Raw genomic sequence first — 22,459 nt, forward strand, 5'->3', positions numbered from 1 at the left:
AATAGAGTAATCAAAATAAGTAATTGAATAAACAGTTGAATGATGTATATACAAAGTGGCTGAGGATGGCCCGAAACAAATCATAAGTGCTAGAGATAGCTGATGGGTTTATATGGTTTAAGGTGCCCGGAATTCAATAGGGATTATAGTAGGGCATTTGGGGAGGGAGGGAATTCCAAGACAGGAAGCTGCTTGACCTAGTAGAAAGAGTAAGGACCTGGGAGTCAGAAAGACCTAGATTTTAATCCCAGCTCGGCCCTTTATCCACTGTGTGACTTTGGGCCAGTCACTTCACTTCTTTGGGCCTCAGTTATCTCATCTGTAAAATGAGGATTAAGACTATGAGCCCCATGTGGGATAGGGATTGTGTCCAACCTGATTATATTGATTCTATCCCACAAAATAAGCACCTAACAAGTACCATTAAAAACAACAACAACAAAAATGACCAGAGTTGTGGGTGGTGGGGCAGGAGTGCAGGCGCTGGAGATGAGAGTGATTGGGAGTTGAGGAGCAGGGATGGGGGAGGCAGAAGAAAGGACATGCTCCATTACGCCCCTCTTGAGGATGGCTTTCGGGGGGCCTGAAGTGGTGATGGTGGTGGAAGGCAGCCTTGCACAATACTTAGGGTCTTCTTCAGCTTGGGGGTCCCTGGCCTTCAGCCCTGTGAGCCCCTGCATGAATCTTGATTCTATTTTTTTGCTATTGTTTTGAGATGTTCTTCCCCTTGATTCAGTTTATTGCCATTGTTCTTGTCTGTCTGTCTCCCCCGATTAGACTGTAAGCCCGTCAAAGGGCAGGGACTGTCTCTGTTACCAATTTGTACATTCCAAGCGCTTAGTACAGTGCTCTGCACATAGTAAGCGCTCAATAAATAGTATTGAATGAATGAATGAATCTGGCCCTGTCCAAAGATACAGAGCAAGTCAAGGCCCCCAGGAAAACTAAGTCCTTATATTTCACCTTTCCATATCCCTCCCATTACCAGATTCGCCTCAACAATGTGCCTCCCTGCCTCCCCTACTAGACTGTAAACCTCATGACAGCAGAGAGCATGTTACTTTTATTGTACGGCATCTTAGCATAAGGATCTACACACGATGGAAACTCAGGAAATAATGATGGTAAAAATAACGATGGTATTTGTTAAGCACGTACGAGTCAAGCGCTGGGGTGGGTACAAGGTAATCAGTCCCTGTCTCACAGTGGGCTAACATGCTGTTAAATAAATGCCACCCCAATTAAAAGGTGATTCTTGTCCTGCCATTCGGAGCAGGGAGGGGGAGAAGGGAGGGTGAAGAAGAAATAAAAACACAATGTCCCTCTGTAATCTGACCCAGCATTTAATTGTCTTTCTAGTTGGGTGTGTGCAGTGGGAGGTGGGGAAATGTGCATAAAACGAAGGCTGATTGTACAATCCCTGTGACTAATCAAGTTGAATGAGACTCTGAAGAAATCCCCTATAGGGGCATCTAGAAAGTCAGTTGTTGGGGGAAACACATGTTATGATGGTTCCTAGTAGTATCTTAATATCTCAAACACTAGTGAACATTTCAATAGACACTCTCTAAATGTGGAGTCACATCTCAAAGTACAATAAATACTTAGAGGAGAAATAAAACTAACTTGGTATTTCTGAGGACAGGGGTATTGATGGTAAATAAAATTTTCCTTCTTTTCGAAAAACGTAATGCAGAGCAGAAATAGTAGACGGGGAGAAGGCTGATGAGCGAAGAAGGAAAACAGCATCCATTACTTTAAAATGCCTCAAACATATAAAGTTCATTTTCTCCCCGGGGGACAAATCTAAGGATCGGGGCAAGGGATCTATTAAGTAAAATGTGCTTCTTATGACCCAATCTTTTATTCCTTTTGAAAATTATTTGTATTCCTTATTCCAGGAGAGACACCGTGCTTCGGGTGGTTTTAGATATCATTTTGAAGGAGGAGTTTTAGCAGCATGGCTAGATGGGATAAGACAGTGAAGCATCCAGATGGCTCTCTCAGAGGGACTCAGTGTGATTAGTGCCTGTTTCCATGGTTGTGTTGCTTGGATAACATTACTCCCTTGCTAAGCAGATGCTGTAATGGAGTTTACCTGGCCCACATTTTGATGGATAGAAGGATCTTCTCCTGCCTGCAGTCCGTCCCTACTCCCTTTCCATGCGTGTTTCATTCTGCCGCCCAGATTTTTGTTCTAAAATGTCAGTCTGCACACATCTCCCCATCCTCTCCACACCTCCCCACTCCTCCTCTCCTCTGTAGCATATAGAAACTCCTGACCGCTGGATTTCAGGCCCTCCATCGGTTCTCTCCTTCTCTCTTACCAGGTGCCAGCTTCGACTAGGTGCCAGCTTCCACTCTTCCTTCCTCTCAAATTCACCTACCTCATCCCCAATCCCTGCTTACTCTCTGGAACTCATTCATTCATTCATTCAATCATATTTATTGAGCGCTTACTGTGTGCAGAGCACTGTACTAAGCGCTTGGAATGTACAATTCGGCAACAGACAGAGACAATCCCTGCCCAACAACGGGCTCACAGTCTAAAAGGGGGAGACAGCAAAACAAACCCCTCCCCCTTCAAACCCATCATACCACAACTCTCCCCATCTTCAAAGCCCTTCTGAAATCTGACCTGCTTCAGGAGAATTTCCTCCATTAATGTTGTTTTTTTTTTTTTATGGTACCTGTTAAGTGCCTCCTACGTACTAAGCACTGAACAAAGGGCTGGGGTAAATACAGCCTGATCAGGTTGGACACAGCCCATGTCGCACATGGGGCTCACAGTCTTAATCCATTTTACAGATGAGGTAACTGAGGAGTAAAGAAGTAAAGTGACTCGCTCAAGGTCGCACACCAGACAAGAGGCAGAGCTGGGATTAGAACTCAAGTCCTTCTGACTTGCAGGCCCATGCTCTATCCACTGGGTCATGCTACTTCTCAATCAATCCATTGGTTGATTCGCCTCATATTATATCTTCCCAACCATCCCCTCAGCATTACCATGCTACCTCTGCACTTTTGTGCTCATACCCTTCCCAGAGCATTGCTGTTCGTATCAATTTAGAAACACGGTTTCTTTAAGCACTTACTCATCCACAGATCTATCATTATAGCTATCAAGCATATCTTCTTATGCTTGTCTCCCCTTTGATTTCAACCTCCTCGAGGGCACGGACTGAGCCTTTTGCTTTTATTGTACTTTCTCCCATCCTTAGTACAGGGGTCCGCACTGTGTCGGCGAATCCATAAATATCTACCGAGGCGAGGCTTAGCCTCAAAGGATAAATGATGGCTTCAGTGGGGTGAAGCACACTTTTTAACGGTATTTGTTAAAGTGTCTACTCTATGCCAGGCATAGTACTAAGCGCTGGGGTAGATACAAGCTAATTAGGTTGGATACAGCCCCTATATGGGGCTCACAGTCTTAATCCCCATTTAACAGAAGAGATAACTGAGGTATGAAGTGAAGTGATTTGCCCAAGGTTACACAGAGAAATGGCAGGGCCAGGGTTAGAACCCACATCCTTTTGACCCCCAGGCCCATGCTCTATCCATTAGACCGTGCTGATTCTAAAACAGAGAAATAAACATATACACAGAAACTCCTCGCCATTGGCTTTAAGGTGCTCAGGCTGTTCTCCCTTCCTCGCTTCTCTCCCACAGCTCAACCCATCCACTCCACACTTAATGATAATGTTGGTATTTGTTAAGCGCTTACTGTGTGCAGAGCACTGTTCTAAGCACTGGCGTAGACATAGGGGAATCAGGTTGTCCCACGTGGGGCTCACAGTCTTAATCCCCATTTTACAGATGAGGGAACTGAGGCACAGAGAAGTGAAGTGACTCTCCCACAGTCACACAGCTGACAAGTGGCAGAGCTGGGATTCAGACCTCTGACTCCAAAGCCCGTGCTCTTGCCACTGAGCCACGCTGCTTCTCACTTGTGTACATAGCCACAGTGTATTAGTTCACATTCAAATCTGTTCCCCCCTCTAGATTGTAAGCGCCTTGTGGGCAGGGAAGACATCTACCAACTCGGTTATATCGTACTTTCACAAGCGCTTAGTGCTCCACACACAAACAGCAATCCTTCAGCAAGTAGCATTAATTGATTGATAGATTCAAAGCACTACTAAAATATCTCCTCCAAGTAGCATTTCCGGAATAACCTCTCATCCCACCAACCTACAGATTGTGCCTTGTTCTCATATTTCTCACCACTGACCACTTTCTCACTCCCTCCCTCATTTTTTTTTTTTTAAAAAAGGTATTTAAGTGCTTACTCTGAGCACTGTTCTATGTGCTGGGAACATACAAGTTTTACCAGGTCGGACCCAGTCCCCGTCCCTCATGGAGCTCACAGTCTAAACAGGAAGGAGTAGGAGTTCATCTCCATTTTACAGTTGAGGAAACCGAGGCATAGAGAAGTTAAGTGACTTGACTGACCTTGGCATTATCCTTGACTCCGCTCTCTCACTCAACCCACGCATTCAGTCTGTCACCAAATCCTGTCGGTCTCACCTTGACAACAGCTAAAATCCGCCCAATCCTCTCCATTCAAACTGCTACCGCATTAATACAGTCACCCCTCCTATCCCACCAAGATTACCGCATCGGCCTCCTTTCAGATCACCCAACCTCCTGCCTCTCCCTACTCCAGTCCATACTTTACTGCCCAGATCATCTTTCGACAGAAAAGTGCGGGACACGTCACCCCACTCCTCAAAAGCCTCCAGTGGTTGCCTGTCCACTTCTGAATCAAATATACACTCCTCACCCTGCCCCCTCCTACCTCACCTCAATTCTCTCCTTCTACAACCCAACCCTCACACTTTCCTCCTCTGGTGCTAACTTTCTCACTGTGCCCCGATCTCGCCTGTCACATCACTGACCCCTGGCCCACAGTCAGCTGTGTGACTTTGGGCAAGTCACTTAACTTCTCTGTGCCTCAGTTATCTCATCGGTAAAATGGGGATTAAAACTGTGAGCCCCAAGTGGGACAACCTGATCGCCCTGTATCTCCCCCAGCGCTTAGAACAGTGCTCTGCACATAGTAAGCGCTTAACAAATACCAACATTATTATTATTATTGGAACGCCCTCTCTCCTCAAATCCACCAGACAATTACTCTCCCCTCCTTCAAAGCCTTACTGAAGGCACAACTCCTCAGGGAGGCCTTCCCAGACTAAGCCCCATTTTCTTCATTTCCCACTCCCTTCTGCATCGCCCTGACTTGCTCCCTTTGCTCTTCCCCCCTCTCCCTGCCCTACAGCACTTATGCATGTATCTGCCAATTTTATTTATTTATATTGTCATCTGCTTATTTCCATTGATGTCCATTTCCCCTCCTCTAGACTGTGAGTTCATTGTGGGCAGAGACTGTCCCTCTTTACTGTTGTATTGAACTTTCCCAAGTGCTTAGTACAGTGTTCTGAACACAATATGTGTTCAATAAAACATTTGAATGAATGAATAAGGTGACAGCAAGCAGTTGGTAGAACCAGTATGAAAGCCCAGGCCCTCTGACCCCAGGACCGTGCTCCTTCCACTAGGCCATGCTGCTGCTTCTGCTCGTCTAGAACTCGCTCTCCCTTCATAGATTATCACTCTCCCCTGCCCACTAAAATGACACCTCCTCCAAGAGGCCTTTCCCTATTAAGTCCTCATCTCTCCTACTCCCTTTCCCTTCTGTGTGGCTCTGCACTTGGCTCTGTATCCATTAAGCACTTGATATTCCCCCAACCCTCGGCTCCACAACACTTACATACATATCCACAATTTATTAATATTAATGTCTGTCCCTCTAGATTGTAAGATCCTTGTGGGCAGGGAACATATCTACCAACTCTACCAACTTGTGAAGCAGCATGGCCTAGTGGCAAGAGCACAGCCGTGGGTGTCAGAGGTCATGGGTTCTAGTTCTGGCTCTGCTTGTCTGCTGTGTGACCTTGGCAAGTCATGTAACTTCCCTGTGCTTCAGTTACGTCATCTGTAAAATGGGGATTAAGACTGGGAGCCCCAAGTGGGATAGGGACTGTGTCCAACCTAATTACCTTGTACCTACCCCAGCTCTTAGACCAGTGCTTGGCTTAATAAATACTGTAATTATTTATTATTAACTCTACTACAGTGTTCTCTTCCAAGCATTTAGTGCTCAGCACACAGTTTAATAAGCGCTTAATACCATAATTATTTATTAACCTTACTACATTGTTCTCTCCCAAGCATTTAGTGCTCAGCTCACAGGAAGCCCTTAATAAATAACATTGATTGATTCAAAGCACTACTAAAATCATATCCTTCAAGTAGTCTTTCCTGAATAACCTCTTATCACTCCACCTGATTATCCCTCCCTTCTCAGTTGCCTCTGTACTTAGGTGTGTACCCTAGCACTCACTCCAACCTGCACAGCACTTAGGTAGCGTGGCTCAGTGGAAAGAGCCTGGGCTTCGTAGTCAGAGGTCATGGGTTCGACTCCCGGCTCGGCCACTTGTCAGCTGTGTGACTGTGGGCAAGTCACTTAACTTCTCTGTGCCTCGGTTACCTCGTCTGTAAAATGGGGATTATCTGTGAGCCTCACGTGGGACAACCTCATTACCCTGTATCTTCCCCAGTGCTTAGAACAGTGCTCTGCACATAGTAAGCGCTTAACAAATACCAACATTAGTATTATATCCTTATACACTGTAATTTCTTGTAACGTGTGTCTCCCCCACTTTATTGTATTCTTCTTGAAGGCAGGGATCGTGTCTGCCAACTCTTTTACACTCCCAGGTGTTCAGAACAGTGCTTTGCACACAGTGAGCACTCAGTAAATGCTCCTGATACACTGACCATTGCATCACTAGCAACAATATCTTCCATTTACCAATCTTTGTAGTAACAGGGGAAACATGCTCACAACTGCGTCATGGATTTTAAAATTCCCAATTTAATGGCATGTTTTCTTTTTTTTTTTTGTGGTGTTTGTTAAACATTTACTATGTGCCAGGCTCTGTACTAAGTGCTGGGGTGGATAGAGTTACTAGGGTTGGATATAGTCCGTATCCTTCATGGAGCTCATAGTCTTAATCCCCATTTTCCAGATGAGGTAACTGAGGCACAGACAACGACACAATCACATAGCAGACACATAGCAGACAAGTGGCAGAGCTGAGATTAGCACCTTGAAGGCTTTGGGACTTTTAAATCAATTCCCAAGAATCTCTCACCCTTAGCCACGGCCTAAAGCAAGTGTAAACCCTTCCCTGTGAAATGTGATGTCCCCTCTAAACTGTAAGCTCCTAATGGGCAAGGAATGTGTCTACCACGCCTGTTATATTGTTCTCTTGCAAGCACTTAGTACAGTGCTCTGCCTGTAGGAAGTGGTCAGAAAATACCATTGATTTCCTAAAATTACTCATTTGGAATCTATCTACTTGACAGGCAGGAAGGGAGAAAGGAGGACTGACGATGCAGTAACTCTTATCATTGAGATTTTTAATCTGCATAATTCATTTCAGGATCTTAAACTCAGGAAGTCTCTCTCTGAATTCCTAGAGGGCAATTATTAGTCACTCAATTAATCAACCAATCAATGGAATTTAATGAGTGCCTAATCCGTACCAAGCAGTTGTGAGAATACAATATAAAACTGCTTCTTCTTTAGCAGCTAAAAAAACCCCAAAACAACCCCTCAGGTTTTTAGGGTTGCCACATTCAAAATCTCAGTTATTTTTCAGGGCAAGTGTCAAAGATGCCAGCGATTGTTAGTTTCTGGTGCACAGAATTGCCTGTGGAGAGCACAGAGGTTGCCAGCTCGAATTCATGTCTGATGGATGAAAGATGTTTAATTTTTCGGAGCCTGTTCGGCACTTCAAAGACAAGGCAAAAATCATGGACGCACCTCTAGAAGAGCTCTCATTCAGTGTCTAAAAGCTGAGAAGTAGCGTGGCCTAACGAGAAGCAGGGTGGCCTACTGGCTAGAGCACAGGCCTGGGAGTCAGAAGGACCTGTCTTCTAATCCCAGCTCTGCCACTTATTGGCTGTGTGAATTTGGGAAAGCCACTTCACTTCTCTGCGCTTCAGTTACCTCATCTGTAAAATGGAGATTAAGACTGTGAGCCCCATGTGGGACATGAACTGGGTCCAACCAGATTAGCTTGCATCTTCCCCAGCCCTTAGTATAGTGACTGGTACACTGAAAAAAAGGGCCAGGAGCTGAGAGCTTCCAGATGCGTTGGTTTAATTTCACTGAGAGAGATACATAACAGAATCTGAAGTTGTAAATGGAGGAAGAATTCTGAGACAGGATGAGGTTCAAGAGGAAGAATCCTGAGAGAAGATGAGGTTCAAGAAGAAGATTGTTAGCTACTTCAGGTCAGGGATCATTATTATTATTGTTTGTTAAGCACTTACTATGTATCAAGCACTAGTCTGCGTTCTGGGGTAGATATCAGTTAATCAGGTTGGACACAGTCCCTGTCCCACATGGGGCCCACAGTCTAAGTAGGAGGACGAATAACTGGGGCCCCGAGAAATTAAGTGACTTGCCCAAGGTCCTATAGCAGGCACCCGGAAAAGCCAGGATTAGAAACCAGGTCCTCTGATTCCCAGGTCCATGGTCTTTCCACTAGGCCATGCTGCTCCTCATGTCTATTATACTCTCCCAAGCACTTAGAACAGTGCTCTGCACACAAGGTTCTCAATAAATACTACTAATAGATTGGGAAGAAGCAGGCATTATTTTGTAAATGTGTCTTCTTCCCTCCCCCGCCCCCCATTTCACAAGTTTTTATGGCTCTTTAAAAGTATTAAATGGTTTAAGAGAAGCAGCGTGGCTCAGTGGAAAGATCAAAGGCTGGGGAGTCAGAGGTCATGGGTTCAAATCCCAGCTCCACTGCTTGTCAGCTATGTGACTTTGGGCAAGTCACTTAATTTCTCTGTGCCTCAGTTACCTCAACTGTAAAAAAATGGGGATGAAGACTGTAATCCTCACGTGGGACAACCTGATTACCCTGTATCTACCCTAGTGCTTAGAACAGTGCTTGGCACATAATAAGCGCTTAACAAATCCCAACATTATTATTGTTTCAGGGTTATATTTCCATATGGAAAGCAATTTCAGAAACTCCGAATTAGTATTATTTTTTATAAACCTACTCAAGTAGACAAATTGGATAGATGTGCTGACCTGCCCTGGAACCTCTCGCAGCAATCCGCCTTAACCCAAGCTGGAGGAAAGATGCCATCTGTTGAGAGCAAACCCGAGGCTCCGAATTAATGAATGACACAAGAGGCAGAGATAGTTGGAAATGGCAGCAAGAAAACGTTTGCCTGGTGGCTGGTTTCTGCATTTCACTGGAAAATGGATAAGGCACTTAAGTAACTGCTTAACCAATCAAGCAGTGGTATTTACTGTGCACTTAAATACTGTAACTGCTCCCATGTCCGCTTTGCCTCGCATCAGGCTTAAGGTCTTGCGGTGATATTTTTTCCCCTTTCTGCCTTCTCTGTGGAAGAGAGATTAGGGAGCTTGAATTTGGGATTATATCATGTTTAAACCTGTTCTATCTCCTTTCCACATCAAACTTCTCACCATTGGCTTCAAACCTTGCCCCCTTCTACCTCACCTCACTATTCTTCTCCAGACTCAGCCCACAAAATTCGTTCCTCTAATGCTAACCTCTTCATCGTACCTTGATCTCATCTATCCTGCCTCTGCCCTGGAACGCCCTCCTTCTTCACATCTGACAATTACTGGCCCACCGGCCCCCTTCACTGCCTTGTGTGACTGTGGGCAAGTCACTTCACTTCTCTGTGCCTCAGTGACCTCATCTGTAAAATGGGGATTAACTGTGAGCCTCACGTGGGACAACCTGATTACCCTGTATCTACCCCAGTGCTCTGCATATAGTAAGCGCTTAACAAATACCAACATTATTATTATTGAAGGCACATCGCCTCCAAGAAAGCTTCCCCAAGCCCTCGTTTCCTTCCCCAAGCCCTCTTTTCTTCAACTTCCTTCTGCTCACCCTCACTTTCTCCCTTTATTCATCCACATATCTAGCAATTATGTAGATGCTGTCATTTATATTAATATCTGTCTCCCGCTCTAGACTGTAAACTTGTCGTGAGCAGGGGAATGTGTCCGTTGTAGTGTTGTACTCTCCCAAATGCTGAGTACAGCGCTCCGCACAGAGAAAGCACTCAATAAATAAAATCCACTGACCGGTTCCCACAGCGGCTGGGGCCAGGTGATAAAGGTTGGGTGGTTGGTTGAGTGGGCCGGGAATCAAGGTGCTAAATGGCCCCTTAATGTTCTAAATCCAAGAGTGTTTAACTGACCACAAAACTCACCACCCAGAGGAACAGAAGAACGAACATGGTCAAGTCAAATCTCCCATAATTCTGCAATTGGCACTTCCCAAAATACACGCTTCTAGGAGCCAAAACTGCCTCTCTCGAGGCAGAGCAGCACAATTATTTAATTTTTTAATTCTTTAGAGAGGAATTGATTTAATGTGAAGAGCCGGGCTATTATAAACCAGGATTAGTTTTGACAAGGCAACAATGAACTGAAAGTTCGAGTATCTCGTAGCTGGCGCTGATTCCACAGCCTTCTGAAATAAGTCTACAATGTATTTTTTTTTTTTTTTAAGGCTTGCCTTGGAGATATTTTTATTAGGTCAAAAGTGGTAGAGAGTTCCAGAGCAGATCTTTCTGTCTGGGGAGAGAGTAAAACAGTGTAATGTCAAACTGCCTTGTCTGGAGACAAAGCTTCAAATGCCTCTAAGTTACTAAATGATGAATACAATGTGTCTCCTTTTGTGATGCTTTTTTATAGATGGAAAATATGTCCTCTGTATATCCACACACACACATCTGCTCCAAAATAATGCTTATTTTCTGTTTTGCTATCCTCCTGGCCTAAAAGAGGTAAGGTATCATGGCCTAGAGGAAAGAGCTCAGAACTGTGAGTCAGAGGACCCGAGCTCTAATCATAGCTTCATCACTTGCCTGCTATGTCACCTTGGGTCAGTCATTTCACTTCTCTATGCCTCAGTGTCTTCATCTGTAAAATGGGGATGAAATACCTTATCTCCCTCCCTCAGACTGTGAGCCTCATGTGGGACAGAGGCTATGTCACGTTGGTATTTGTTAAGCGCTTACTATGTGCAGAGCACTGTTCTAAGCGCTGGGGCAGATACAGAGTATATCAGGTGGTCCCACGTGAGGCTCACAGTCTTCATCCCCATTTTACAGAGGAGGTCACTGAGGCCCAGAGAAGTGAAGTGACTTGCCCACAGTCACACAGCTGACAAGTGGCAGAGCCAGGATTCGAACCTGTGACCTCTGACTCCCAAGCCCGGGCTCTTTCCACTGAGCCACGCTGCTACGTCTGACTGTAGTGTATTTTCCAGCACTAAGCACGGTGCTTGGGTCATAGTAAGCACTTAACTACCCCATTTATTATTATTTCCTCAATCCAAGCACTGAACTTTCTTACATGAAAGGACAGCCTGGCTCATTCATTTGCATTCTGCTTTAACGTCTTAAAGGAAAGCAGCTCTGGTTTAAAAGAAGACTGTGCACTCATAAGTCACAATCTTGATGTAAGAGATGCTTAAACCTCTTGGTTTAAAAGATGCTTGGAACATTCTCTAGCTGTAAGCTTGTCGTGGGCAGGGAACGTGTCCACCAACTGTGTGGTGGTATATTCTCCCAAGTGCGTAATACAGTGCTCTGCACACAGTAAGCATTCAATCAGTGCCAATGATTGATTGATAGATATCCCAAGCAGCATAGCTTAGTGAAAAGAACACGAGCCTGGGAATCAGAGGACCTGGGTTCTAATCCCAGCTCTGCCAATTTCTTGCTATGTGACCTTGTGACACTTAACTTCTCCATACCTCAGTTCTCCTGTTCTCACTCCTATTTAGACTGTGAGCCTCATGCGAGACAGGGCCTGTGCCCAACTTAATTAACTTGTACCTACCCCAGCACTTAGAACAGTGTTTAACACATATTAAGCAGTAAGCAGCATGGTCTCATGGATAGAGCACAGGCCTGGGCGTCAGAAAACCCCCAGCTCTAATCAGGATCCATCACTTGTCTGCTATATGATCTGGGACAAGTAACAACTTCTCTGTGCCTCAGGTCCTTATTCTGTAAAATGGGGATTAGACTGTGAGCCCTTTGTGGGACAGGACTATGTCCAACCTGATCATCTCATTTCTACCCCAGTGCTTAGAACAGTGGCTGGCAGATGAATTAATTCATTCAATCATATTGAATGAGAGAGAGAATGAGAGAGGAATCAAGGATAAATGCCAAGGTTACAGGCTTATGAGACAGGAAGGATGATGGTGCCTTCTACGGTGATGGGAACGTCACAGGGATGACAGGGTTTGGGTGGGAAGATTTGGGTATCATCTGCATAGAGGTCGTAGTCGAAGCCTTGGGAGCAAATGAGTTCTCGAAGGGAGTGAGTGTAGGTGGAGAAGGGAAGGGCACCCAGAATTGAACCTTGAGGGACACCTAGAAGTAGGGGGTGGGAGGCAGAAGAGGATCCCGCTAAGGAGACTGACAAAGAATGGCCAGAGAGGGATGAGGAGAACCAGGAGAGGACAGAGTCAACGAGGCCAAGGTTAGACAAAGTTTTCAGGAGGAGGAGGTGGTCCACAGTGTCGAAGGCAGCTGAGAGGTCAAGGAGGATTAGGATGTAGTAGAGACCATTGAATTTGGTGAGAAGGAGATCATGGTGACCCTTCAGAGGACAGTTTCCAGGAAGTGGTTAACACCACAAATACCACTTAAATACCATTAAAAATTAAAAAAAAAATACTTTAGAAAAATAGAAGCCATGAGCTAAACAGGAGTCTCAGGACAGTCTCCTTGGCATTTCCCTTCAGGCCTGGAAAAGTACTTGCCCACAGGTCCAAGGGAGAAAAAACGTTTCACTGGCCCTCCTCCTCCAGAGTCTGTGGCCATGGCTGCCTCTGCCTGAAGCAATATCCCTTGATAGAGAGAGTCACCCCAGTGGTTCTGGGCTACCTGTTTTTTTCCCACTCGACCAACTTTCTCGTGGCCTCAGGGAAGTCACTAAGTGTCCCTCCATTCCTTAGTTTCCCTATCTGTAAAAAAGAGATGTAAACGTGAGATCCAATTCAATACGATTACTGGATCCGAGCAAGCTGGTTTGTTCAATACCCAGTGGTCTGTTAATCAATAGAATTGAGTGCCTAGCACCATACTGAACACTTGGGGAGGCCAGTCGAAGCAAGACACAATTCCTACCCTCAGGGACATTTCAAACTAATGAAGAAAGGCAGACAAACATGGTGTACAAATCAGCAATCATTTTTATTAAGCCTTTACTATGTGCAGAGTAATCTGCTAAGTTTTGGGGAGAATACAATGTAACAAAACTGGTAGACAGGTTCCCTGCCCACAGTAAGCTTATAGTGTAGAGGTGAAGACAGACATTAATATAAATTAAAAAAATTAAAGGTATGTGCTGAGGTGTTGTGGGGCTGAGAAGTAAATAAAGGGTGCAAATCCTAGAATAAGGGGGACACAGAAAGGAATGGGAGAAGAAGAAATGAGGGCCTAGTGAGGGAAGGCCTCTTGGAGGACATTTGAGCATGCAAGGACAGTGACAGAGCAAGATGTACAAATACATCAGAATGAACTCCTGGACTATATTATAAGTTGCACACAAAAAACTATCATCTACAGATAACCATAGGTAGGTACTGAGGGTGGGGATAGAATGCAGATGTGCTAAGCGTGACTGTTGGGTGGACACTTGGGGTGCAGTCCATTAATTGGGAAAGACTACCTGGAGGACAACGGGTTTTTAAGACGGTTTTGAGGAAGAGCAGAAATAAAGCCGGTAGATATGTGGGGCAGGAATGGAGTTCTAAGTTGATGGGACAGCATGAGCAAAGGGTCGCATACGGGAGAGTCTTGACTGTAGGGGCTGGCCTAACTCTGTGGAATTTTGTGCTTTATCTTTTTGCGTGGGTGAGCCGAGCATTCTTGCCTGTCGTCGCGTTTCTTTAAGTTAAATATGATGCATTAAGAACATAAAAGTGCTCTAAAATCTTCTTCCAATCTCTTCCCAACTGCCCGGTGACTTTCCCAAGAAAACAGAGCCAACCAAACTGGCAGGCTCGAGAGGTTGAGAGCCTTCCCTGACTCTACTAGTCAGTCAATGGCTTTATTGAGTGCTTACTGTGTGTAGAACACTAAGATCCTGGGAGAGCACAGTATTAACAAAAGAACAGGTACATTCCTTGCCCATCCTCTCAAAAATGCAACACCAAACTCCGTGAACAATGAAATCAGACCTCTACCTCTCGGATTATAGAAACATCCTCTCAGTCAAGAAGTGGTTTGCTCTGAACTCGAATATTATTTTAGGGTTCATGCTCTCTAATCTTTCTCCACAGCTTCCTGTGATGGGAGGAGCCTTCATGGACTCACCAAACGAGGACTTTGGGGCCGAATACTCCTTGTTTAACTCATCGGCCAACGTCCATGCGGCCGCTTCCGGGCCAAACCAGCTGGAAGAGCCACCTCGGTCATCAAATGATGCCATCTTGTTATGGATTGCCATTATAGCCACCATCGGAAACATTGTGGTTGTGGGAGTGGTGTATGCCTTTACGTTCTAAGAAGATTGGAGACATAACTACCGCTGGATTGCAAAGATGTGCTTGTAACCTTTTCTTGCTGGCATGTACAGAAATATACACAAATCCAGATAGACGTATAGCTATGCATTAGTTAGTTACTGCCCAATCTAGAAACGTCTGATTCAGTTTTCAAACTCCCATGTGGGTGGCCCAAGGCCTTGTACCATTCTCACAGAGAAATCAAAGACGACCCCCTAACAATGCTTGGTTATTACAAAATTTACCTAATCTCTGAAGAGTCAGAATCTCAGTTCCAAGACTGGAGTCGATATATTGCGTCCCAAGAAATAAAGGGATTTTATTGTACCTAGTTAATGGTTACTTTTAAATTGGTTGATTTTCTATTTCAATTGTTTTCCATCTTTTAAAAAGGCCTCCTAAAGTTATTTTGATATTAAAAGATCATCTGCCTTCAATCGATCAATCATATTTATTGAGTGCTTACTATGTGCAGAGCACTGTAGCATGGCCTAGTGAATAGAGTCCAGACTTGGAAGACAGAAGGACCTGGGTTCTAATCCCGGCTCCTCCACCTATGTGGCTTTGGGCAAGTCACTGCAATTCTTGGGGCCTCAGTTACCTCATTTGCAAAATGGGGATTAAGACTGTGAGCTCCATGTGTGACAGGGACTGTGACCAACCTGATTATCTTCTATCTTCCCCAGTACTTAGAATAATGCCTGGCACATAATAAGCACTTAAATATCACACAATTATTATTATTAAGAACTTGAACTCCCTGTGAAAAGCAAATCAAGGTTTCAAACTGCACAGGATGAAAAACGCGAGCCAATCATTTGCTGATTCGGGGAATTCTTCAGTAACACCACATTTTAAAAAATGTAAATAATCCAGCCAGTATTATTAAAAATATAGGTATTGTTCCCCTAATGCATGCTTCGTTTTGCTAACAGTCTTGTACACAAATATGTAAATGGAGTTGACGTATAATTAAGATGAAATAGCAAAATAAGTTAAAGATTGGCTCGTGCAGGATGCACTTCTGGCAATTACTTCAAAGTAGAAATCAATCAAATAATGGTATTTATTGAACACTATGTGCACAGCACTCTTTTAAGTGCTTGGGAGAGTATAACAGAATTAGCAGAAACGTTCCCTGCCCGTAATCAATTTACGGTACAGAGATGGTAGGCGTTTTTTCCTCCTCTAGTTCCAGGTACCTAGTTGACGTCGCTTCACCCTCGCAAAGTTTTAACCAAGGCAGTGGCGACCACCGTGTTCTTCGGCTCAATAAATGGCCCCAGGGTCACTTCTCCACTCTAGTGGTCTTCTGACTGCAAGCAAGACACATTTTAATGTGCAGAGAGCGATACAATTACTCACTAATGGATTGTTTAGAGAAAACTGTGATGAGATTTTTCAAGCAGAACTTCAGACTGTGCATTGCAGATTAGCTCTTGGGTGGCCCTGACTACATCTGTTCCCTGCAGTTGGGAGTAAGAGGGAGTTGGAGCGCAATGACTGCAAATGAGAATCTCTAAGAGCTTGAAAATCATGTAATGGACTAAATGTTTGTGTTGTTTTTACAGCCAAAAAATAATCTTGAAGGGGGGATTAGGGGGAGGAGAAATCGAGACATGAATTTCATATAGCTGTTTGTGCTTTACAGTTCAGGGTGGAATCCTTTTGTAAACAATCCCGATTTGTCTCCTCAGTGAGGTAGGTTCTGCTAGGCCATGGAAGCTAACCAAAGGACACCAAGTGTTCTCATGGGTAAGGTAGAAACCGAAAAGCCTCCTTTAAAACAGCAAGGTCAGTCTCAAAGGACAGGGGGATAAAGTCTACTTTAACTGTTTTCTCCAGCTTAAAATCTCCACATAGGGTTTACTTGGATATCGTGGCACTTTAAAGGCGGGCTCACTTCCAAAGTGGGTTTCCTCTATCTCCATCAGGCTCAATGTTGGAGTTTCTGGAGAGAAGGGAAGCTGTGGGTTCAGAACCTTTAAGAGAACTCAAGTGTTTATGATGGCCCTCGCCAAGGTGTTTTCTGGCTGTAGGTGTCACTGACTTGGAAGTGAAATCTCTAAACTATGACCGTATGGCAGCTCCAAAAGGGACAGACTTTGTGTGACCCACCTGGTCCTGAAACTTACTGACACAAGGAGGGTGGGGTTGAAGGATAGTGGGGAGGAGTAGTGTAGACAAGTAACAAGTCACTTTTGGAAAACATTTGAGTCAAAATCTGATTTAGGGAATTCCGTTTCTTTCCTCAAATTCTGTTATGGTGGACAGTGACTGTGGATGAAACTGATCACAGGGTTTGGGGAGAAGCGCCATATATGTCTGTTACATCCTGCAAGGTCACCCGTCTAAATGGGACAGTATCAATGAACAGATCCCAGTGAGAAAACGATTCCTGTGCCTGGTCGCTTTCTATCGTGGAAAGACAGAGAGAAAGAGAGGAAGGGAAGAGATGTTTCCTGTTAGGGGCACGGATCCTAGGAACTGAAGTCCCCAGGAGACCAGAGACAGTCAAATTTTGATGACAAACTGTCTAGGCACACAGCTGTTTAGGTGCAACCTAAATGTTGGCGGATCAATCGTATTTGATTGCTTATTATGTGCAGAGCTGTGTACTAAGTGCATGAGGGTGCACTACAACAGAGTCGTGGATATGTTCCCTGCCCACAAGCTTAGAGTCTATTTATATTTAATATGAACTATGGATACGTACATAAGTTTTGTGGGGCTGAGAGAGGGTGAATCGAGGGTGCAAATCCAAGTTCAAGTACAAATGGGTACTATGACCTTGAACTTTCAGTTGGGTAAGTTGGCCACTGGTGATAACCACTGTCTCAGAATCTCCTGTTATGGGGAAGGGGAGTCATCTCATGTGATAGCCCCTTTCTCCTCAGGGGAGTCTGAGTTGGCGTCACACAGCACTCATCCTCATCATCCAAACCTATTTTTGCCCCTTATTAGCACTCAGCCTCTTAGGCTTTATTGTACCTGAATTTGCATGGTGGAAGTTAATGGTATTTATGTATTTTCAATTCCCTTTAGGGACTGTCCAGAAGAGGAGGACCACTGACACTGCTTGGCTGAGTGACTGTTCACAGTTTGTTGTGGTCAGGGAACCAACTCTGTTATATTATACTCTCCCAAGCGCTTAGTACAGTACCCTGCACACAGTCGGCACTCAATAAATGCCATTGATTGATTGATGCTACCAGATCCAACATGTGTAGATCCACCCCCAGGGAGGGTTACTAAGATTCATCCGCACATCATCATTTTTTTTGCCACCTAGCTCCTCCTATAGATGTCTCCTCAGTTCCCGGCTCTGCCACTTGTCAGCTGTGTGACTTTGGCCAAGTCACTTCACTTCTCTGTGCCTCAGTTACCTCATCTGTAAAATGGGGATCGAGACTGTGAGCCCCAGGTGGGACAGGGACTGTTTCCAACCCAATTTGCCTGTAACCACCCCAGCACTTAGTACACTGCCTGGCACACAGTAAGCGCTTAATAAATATTACAGTTATTATTAATACCACACCTCTACTTTAAGGAAGCCAAGGGGTGGACATTTCTGGATGGCAATTCTACAGGTTTTCCTAAAATGAGGCTACAGAGAGGTCGGTGCTAGAGCACTTCTTCAAGGCAGGCTTACTGGCCCGCTCATATATTTCAAAAATCTTTAGGTGAGGGCCCGGGATAAATTAGTAAGTGAACTTGAAGACAGATGATTGATCTAAGTGGAACTAGGTCATGCCATATCTGCCTCCATCCTGCCCTAAGCTCCCTCCCCAACACCAATGTCCAGTTGTGCTCCCACAGGCAGGGCTCCAGAAAGGGGGGACAGCAGGATGGGATCAAAATCTGAAAGATGGGGACCAGAATGGAAATGCCAAAATGAATGCCAACAATGGCCAAAGGCTTTCATCCAAGAGACTTGATGTTTGCTAACTAGCTAAGCAGTTCCCACTAGGAAGAAATAGGGAATGCTGGGACTAATGACATTTTCCCCTCCCTTTCTTTATATCCACTACAATCTGTTTTCTTCCCTAGGAAGTTGTTCAGGAATATTTTCATTTTATCTGTTAATTTTATACTTTGCTGCTTTTTGCTAGAACTGTAATGAACTTAATGGATTTCTCCAGATGTTAGTTCCCTTCTAATCTCACGGATCATTTTTTTAACTGGTCATTAGCATCTCTCTCTAAAATGTTCCATTTGAGAATGCTGAATTGTGATCTTTGGAAAGGTATGGTTTGGGTTAACATAAAGAGTTGCATCTATGTTTTCCCTGTAATCCTAAAGCTTAGCCATTTCCAAATCATGATGATTTTGTCTACACATCTTTCAGTGGTATTTGAGTGGTTACTGTGTGCAGAAATCTCTATTAGGCACTAGGGTGAGTACAATGGAACAAGTAGACAATTTCTGTCCTCAGGGATTTACAGTCTAGTGGATATATATCTGAACACTTTCAGTTTTAAGGCACACAGGTGTTCCTGGATCAGGCACTGAGGATAAAATAAATGATCAGAGGAACAAATAGATCCTGAACATTTCTAATTAAAATAGTCTTTTAAATCATCATTAAAGTACCATAAAAAGGCAGTTTCATAAGGGGAGAAAGACGTTCATTTGGGGAAATGCATACTTTCTGAAAATGCCAAGGTATTCGTCATCAGAAACCAGAAGAATCTTTTTTGTTGTTGTTAGACAATAACAGGACATCTAAACCAAACAGTAAAACTGAAGATAGTAAGCAATGTCATTATTGGGTCAGTAGCCCATCCAGCCTAGTATTTGATCTCCAACATCAATTAGGTAACCAGTGGTATTTACTGAGTGCTGGTTGTGTGAGAAGTACTGCTCTATGGTCTAGGGAGAGAATGATACAATAGAGCCGGTAGACACGACTAAAATGTCAAAAGGATCATTGGAAGGCCCAGGTTGCCCTCCTGAAAATGATCTTAATGTTCAGTATGACGCCAATTGCAGCCCTAACTTTCCCTGTAGATAGGGAAAATGTTCAGGGGGTGATAGCATCCTCTAGAGATCACCGGTTCTTTAAGAGAGTGATTTGCCTCAGTGTTTGAAGTATTAAAAAAAATGAGACACCATCAAAAGCATTAAATGTCTGTCAGTTGATAAGATTAGTAGAATGATTACTCGAATAGTAGTGTGTGTGATGTGAATGAAATCTCACCATTATATCTACCATCTTTGATCCCCAAAGGACAGTTATATATACGACTGTGGCCCTTAGTGTGTTTTACTTTTTGAAAATTCTTAACTTTTTATGAAAATCACAACACGGATTTTTGTCAAAAAAAAATTCAGACCAATGTTATTCACGCTAATACTCGAATGTCAGCGTTTGGGAGGGTTTTGCACTCATTCTAAACTGCATTTAGGCACTTGCTTTCACAAGTGACCTTTAAAAGGTAAACAATTTTCTATTACCCACTTTGAAAAATTAAGGAAGTATTCCGTTTCAACTCCCCCAGTCCTGTTCTTGCTTAGACAAGATTTCATTATACTGTTTATATAGTAAGGCCTGTTTTACAAAACTTTATTCTTGTAATAAACTGTTCTTGAGATGTGGATTATATATGTGCAGAGAAATTTCAAAATTTCAGCGTGTAGGGTTTTCATAACTTCCTGTATGCCTTGCTAGTTGACTAGCTGAAAACGTATTTTAACTATTCTTGTACTCCTTTCCTAGTAACTAACTGGCTTCACTGTGTATGGAATAACTGCCTCTTTCTTTTAATATGGTAGAGAGAACTTCAATGTTTGTTAATGTAGGATTAAAATGTGCTTTTTGTATAAAGGTCTCAAGGAGAAATCTAGACATTTGTCTGTTTACTTGGCATAGTATGAACTGTTTATTATTACTGTAACTGTTAGTATCATTTTCTATTAGAATAAATCCTCTAACTCTTACATACCGAATGCTGGAATGTGCCTCGTACTTCAACCAGGCAGTGGGGTCAAACTGGGGAAACCACGCCTAGGCAGACTTTTCCATTTTTACACCGTAAGCCGGGGTGGGGGAATCTTACCGGCGGTAATTATTCCCAGAGAGTCATGTTGAATTGTACTCGCCAAGTGCTGAGAACAGTGCTCAGTAGTAAGCACTCAAATACCACTGATTGATTGCTCTTGAATTGCTCTAGCCTGACCGTCAGCTCATTCTGGATGGAGCAAATTCAACAGGTTTGTCTCCCCCACTGCCTTACCCACACCCTTGACCCCAAAATCAGCCAGAAGTCTGGTAGTACCCGGGCTTCCATCCCCTGATACCACAGGCTACTGTGACATCATCCTTGTCCGTGGTCGGGTCATTCCAACTTTGGTCTGCTCTGTGGAGGTCAAGTTCCATCTTCCCCAGGTTCCTGCACATTTCCCTCGTGCTCATCTTCAGTGCTCCTGGGGAGACCTTATCAGCCCTCCCTCTGCGGTCGTAGATGGGACAGCCTCCCCGGGTCTTTGCTCTCCATTTGCAGCCAGCAGTTTGCTGCCTCAAGCAACTACTCTCCTTCCCCTCTCTCTCCCTGACCACACAAGGAACTCTACCGTGACATTAGCTCTTCGTTTCCCTCCCCACAGGAGTGGCCAAGAAGACTTGAGCCGTCCCAGGGGAGCAGAGCAGCGACGGCTGCACTAACCCCCGAGCCAACCTATCCCCAACTTTGCCCACAGATGGCCCTGGGTACATTTAGATCCACAATCCCTCACAAGGAAAGGGTGTGACACCTCAAATCCAGTCACAAAGAGTGGGGGAACGGATTGCTGAGGGGGAGGGAGGTGTACCCCTTAATGCTTTACCAGAGGGTGAACTGGTTTAACAAGGGAAATCGCTTGAGCATCCACCTAGACCTCTCTCGGGGAATAGGTAATTCCACTCATTTTTATTACAACAGAAGCCTGGCAAAGACCTTGAAAACTGTGGTCAAGAAGCTCTTTGATTTTCCCATCTCTTTTTTCTTCTTAATGGCATTTAATGCCAGGCACTATGCTAAGCACTAGGGCAGATACAATATAATCAGATTGGAATCAGCCCCCACAAGGTGCTTCCAGTCTTTATCCCCATTTGAGGAAACAGATGAGGAAACAGAGGCATAGAGAAATGAAGTGACTCGCCCAGGGTCACTGCAGACAAGTGGCGGATCTAGGATTAGAACCCAGGTCCTCTGACTCCTAAGCCCACACTCTTTCCTCTAGGCCACAGTGCTTCTCTCTCTCTCTCTCTCTCTCTCTCCATTCTCCATCTTCCCCTCCCCCAACTTTTTGTTTTCTACCAATCACATTATAGAGAAGAAATCCTGTTGGGATTACAGACTGCTTTTTAATAATCTCAGTATCACATGTTTTTTGAAAGGATGAAAACGATATACTGGGCTAATAATCACAACATGAAAGTGTCTGCAGGCTCCAGCTCTATAGAAAAAAAAAAAAACCAATCAACCCATCCCAAGACTTGCTGCTGATAGGATAAAGGTCCTCGTGGGCAAGAGAGTGGTAAGAAATTAAAATCATTTTTGGTGGGAATCTCCTTGGGAACCCATTTCTCAAGGTTTACGTGAGTAGTCCAGGGGAAAGATTTAGGCTTTGACCACAACCTCTACATTTCCTTTGGCAACTTGTAAAAATATCCTACAGATAAGCTGGCCTGCTTTAACTGGGTCCACCCAGGATTTTTGTAGGCTAGCTGCACAATATTAGAAAAACATATAAAAACCAGTCATTTTTGAGCCCTTACTGTGGGTAGAGCACTGTATTAAGTGCTTCGGGGA

General features: G+C 44.2%; 1 protein-coding gene across 1 annotated transcript in view; it reads left to right on the forward strand.

Annotated features, from left to right (window-relative positions):
* The window catches only part of C1H14orf132 (chromosome 1 C14orf132 homolog), a 54,138-nt gene extending 38,967 nt beyond the window's left edge, over window positions 1–15,171 (forward strand). Inside the window, exon 2 of the mRNA XM_029069171.1 lies at window positions 14,442–15,171. Coding sequence (XP_028925004.1) covers window positions 14,442–14,666 — 225 coding nt within the window. The 3' untranslated portion in view covers window positions 14,667–15,171. The remainder of the gene's footprint in view (window positions 1–14,441) is intronic.
* The last annotated feature ends 7,288 nt before the right edge of the window (window positions 15,172–22,459 follow it).

This window comes from Ornithorhynchus anatinus, chromosome 1, assembly GCF_004115215.2.
Source record: "Ornithorhynchus anatinus isolate Pmale09 chromosome 1, mOrnAna1.pri.v4, whole genome shotgun sequence".
NCBI lineage: Eukaryota > Metazoa > Chordata > Mammalia > Monotremata > Ornithorhynchidae > Ornithorhynchus > Ornithorhynchus anatinus.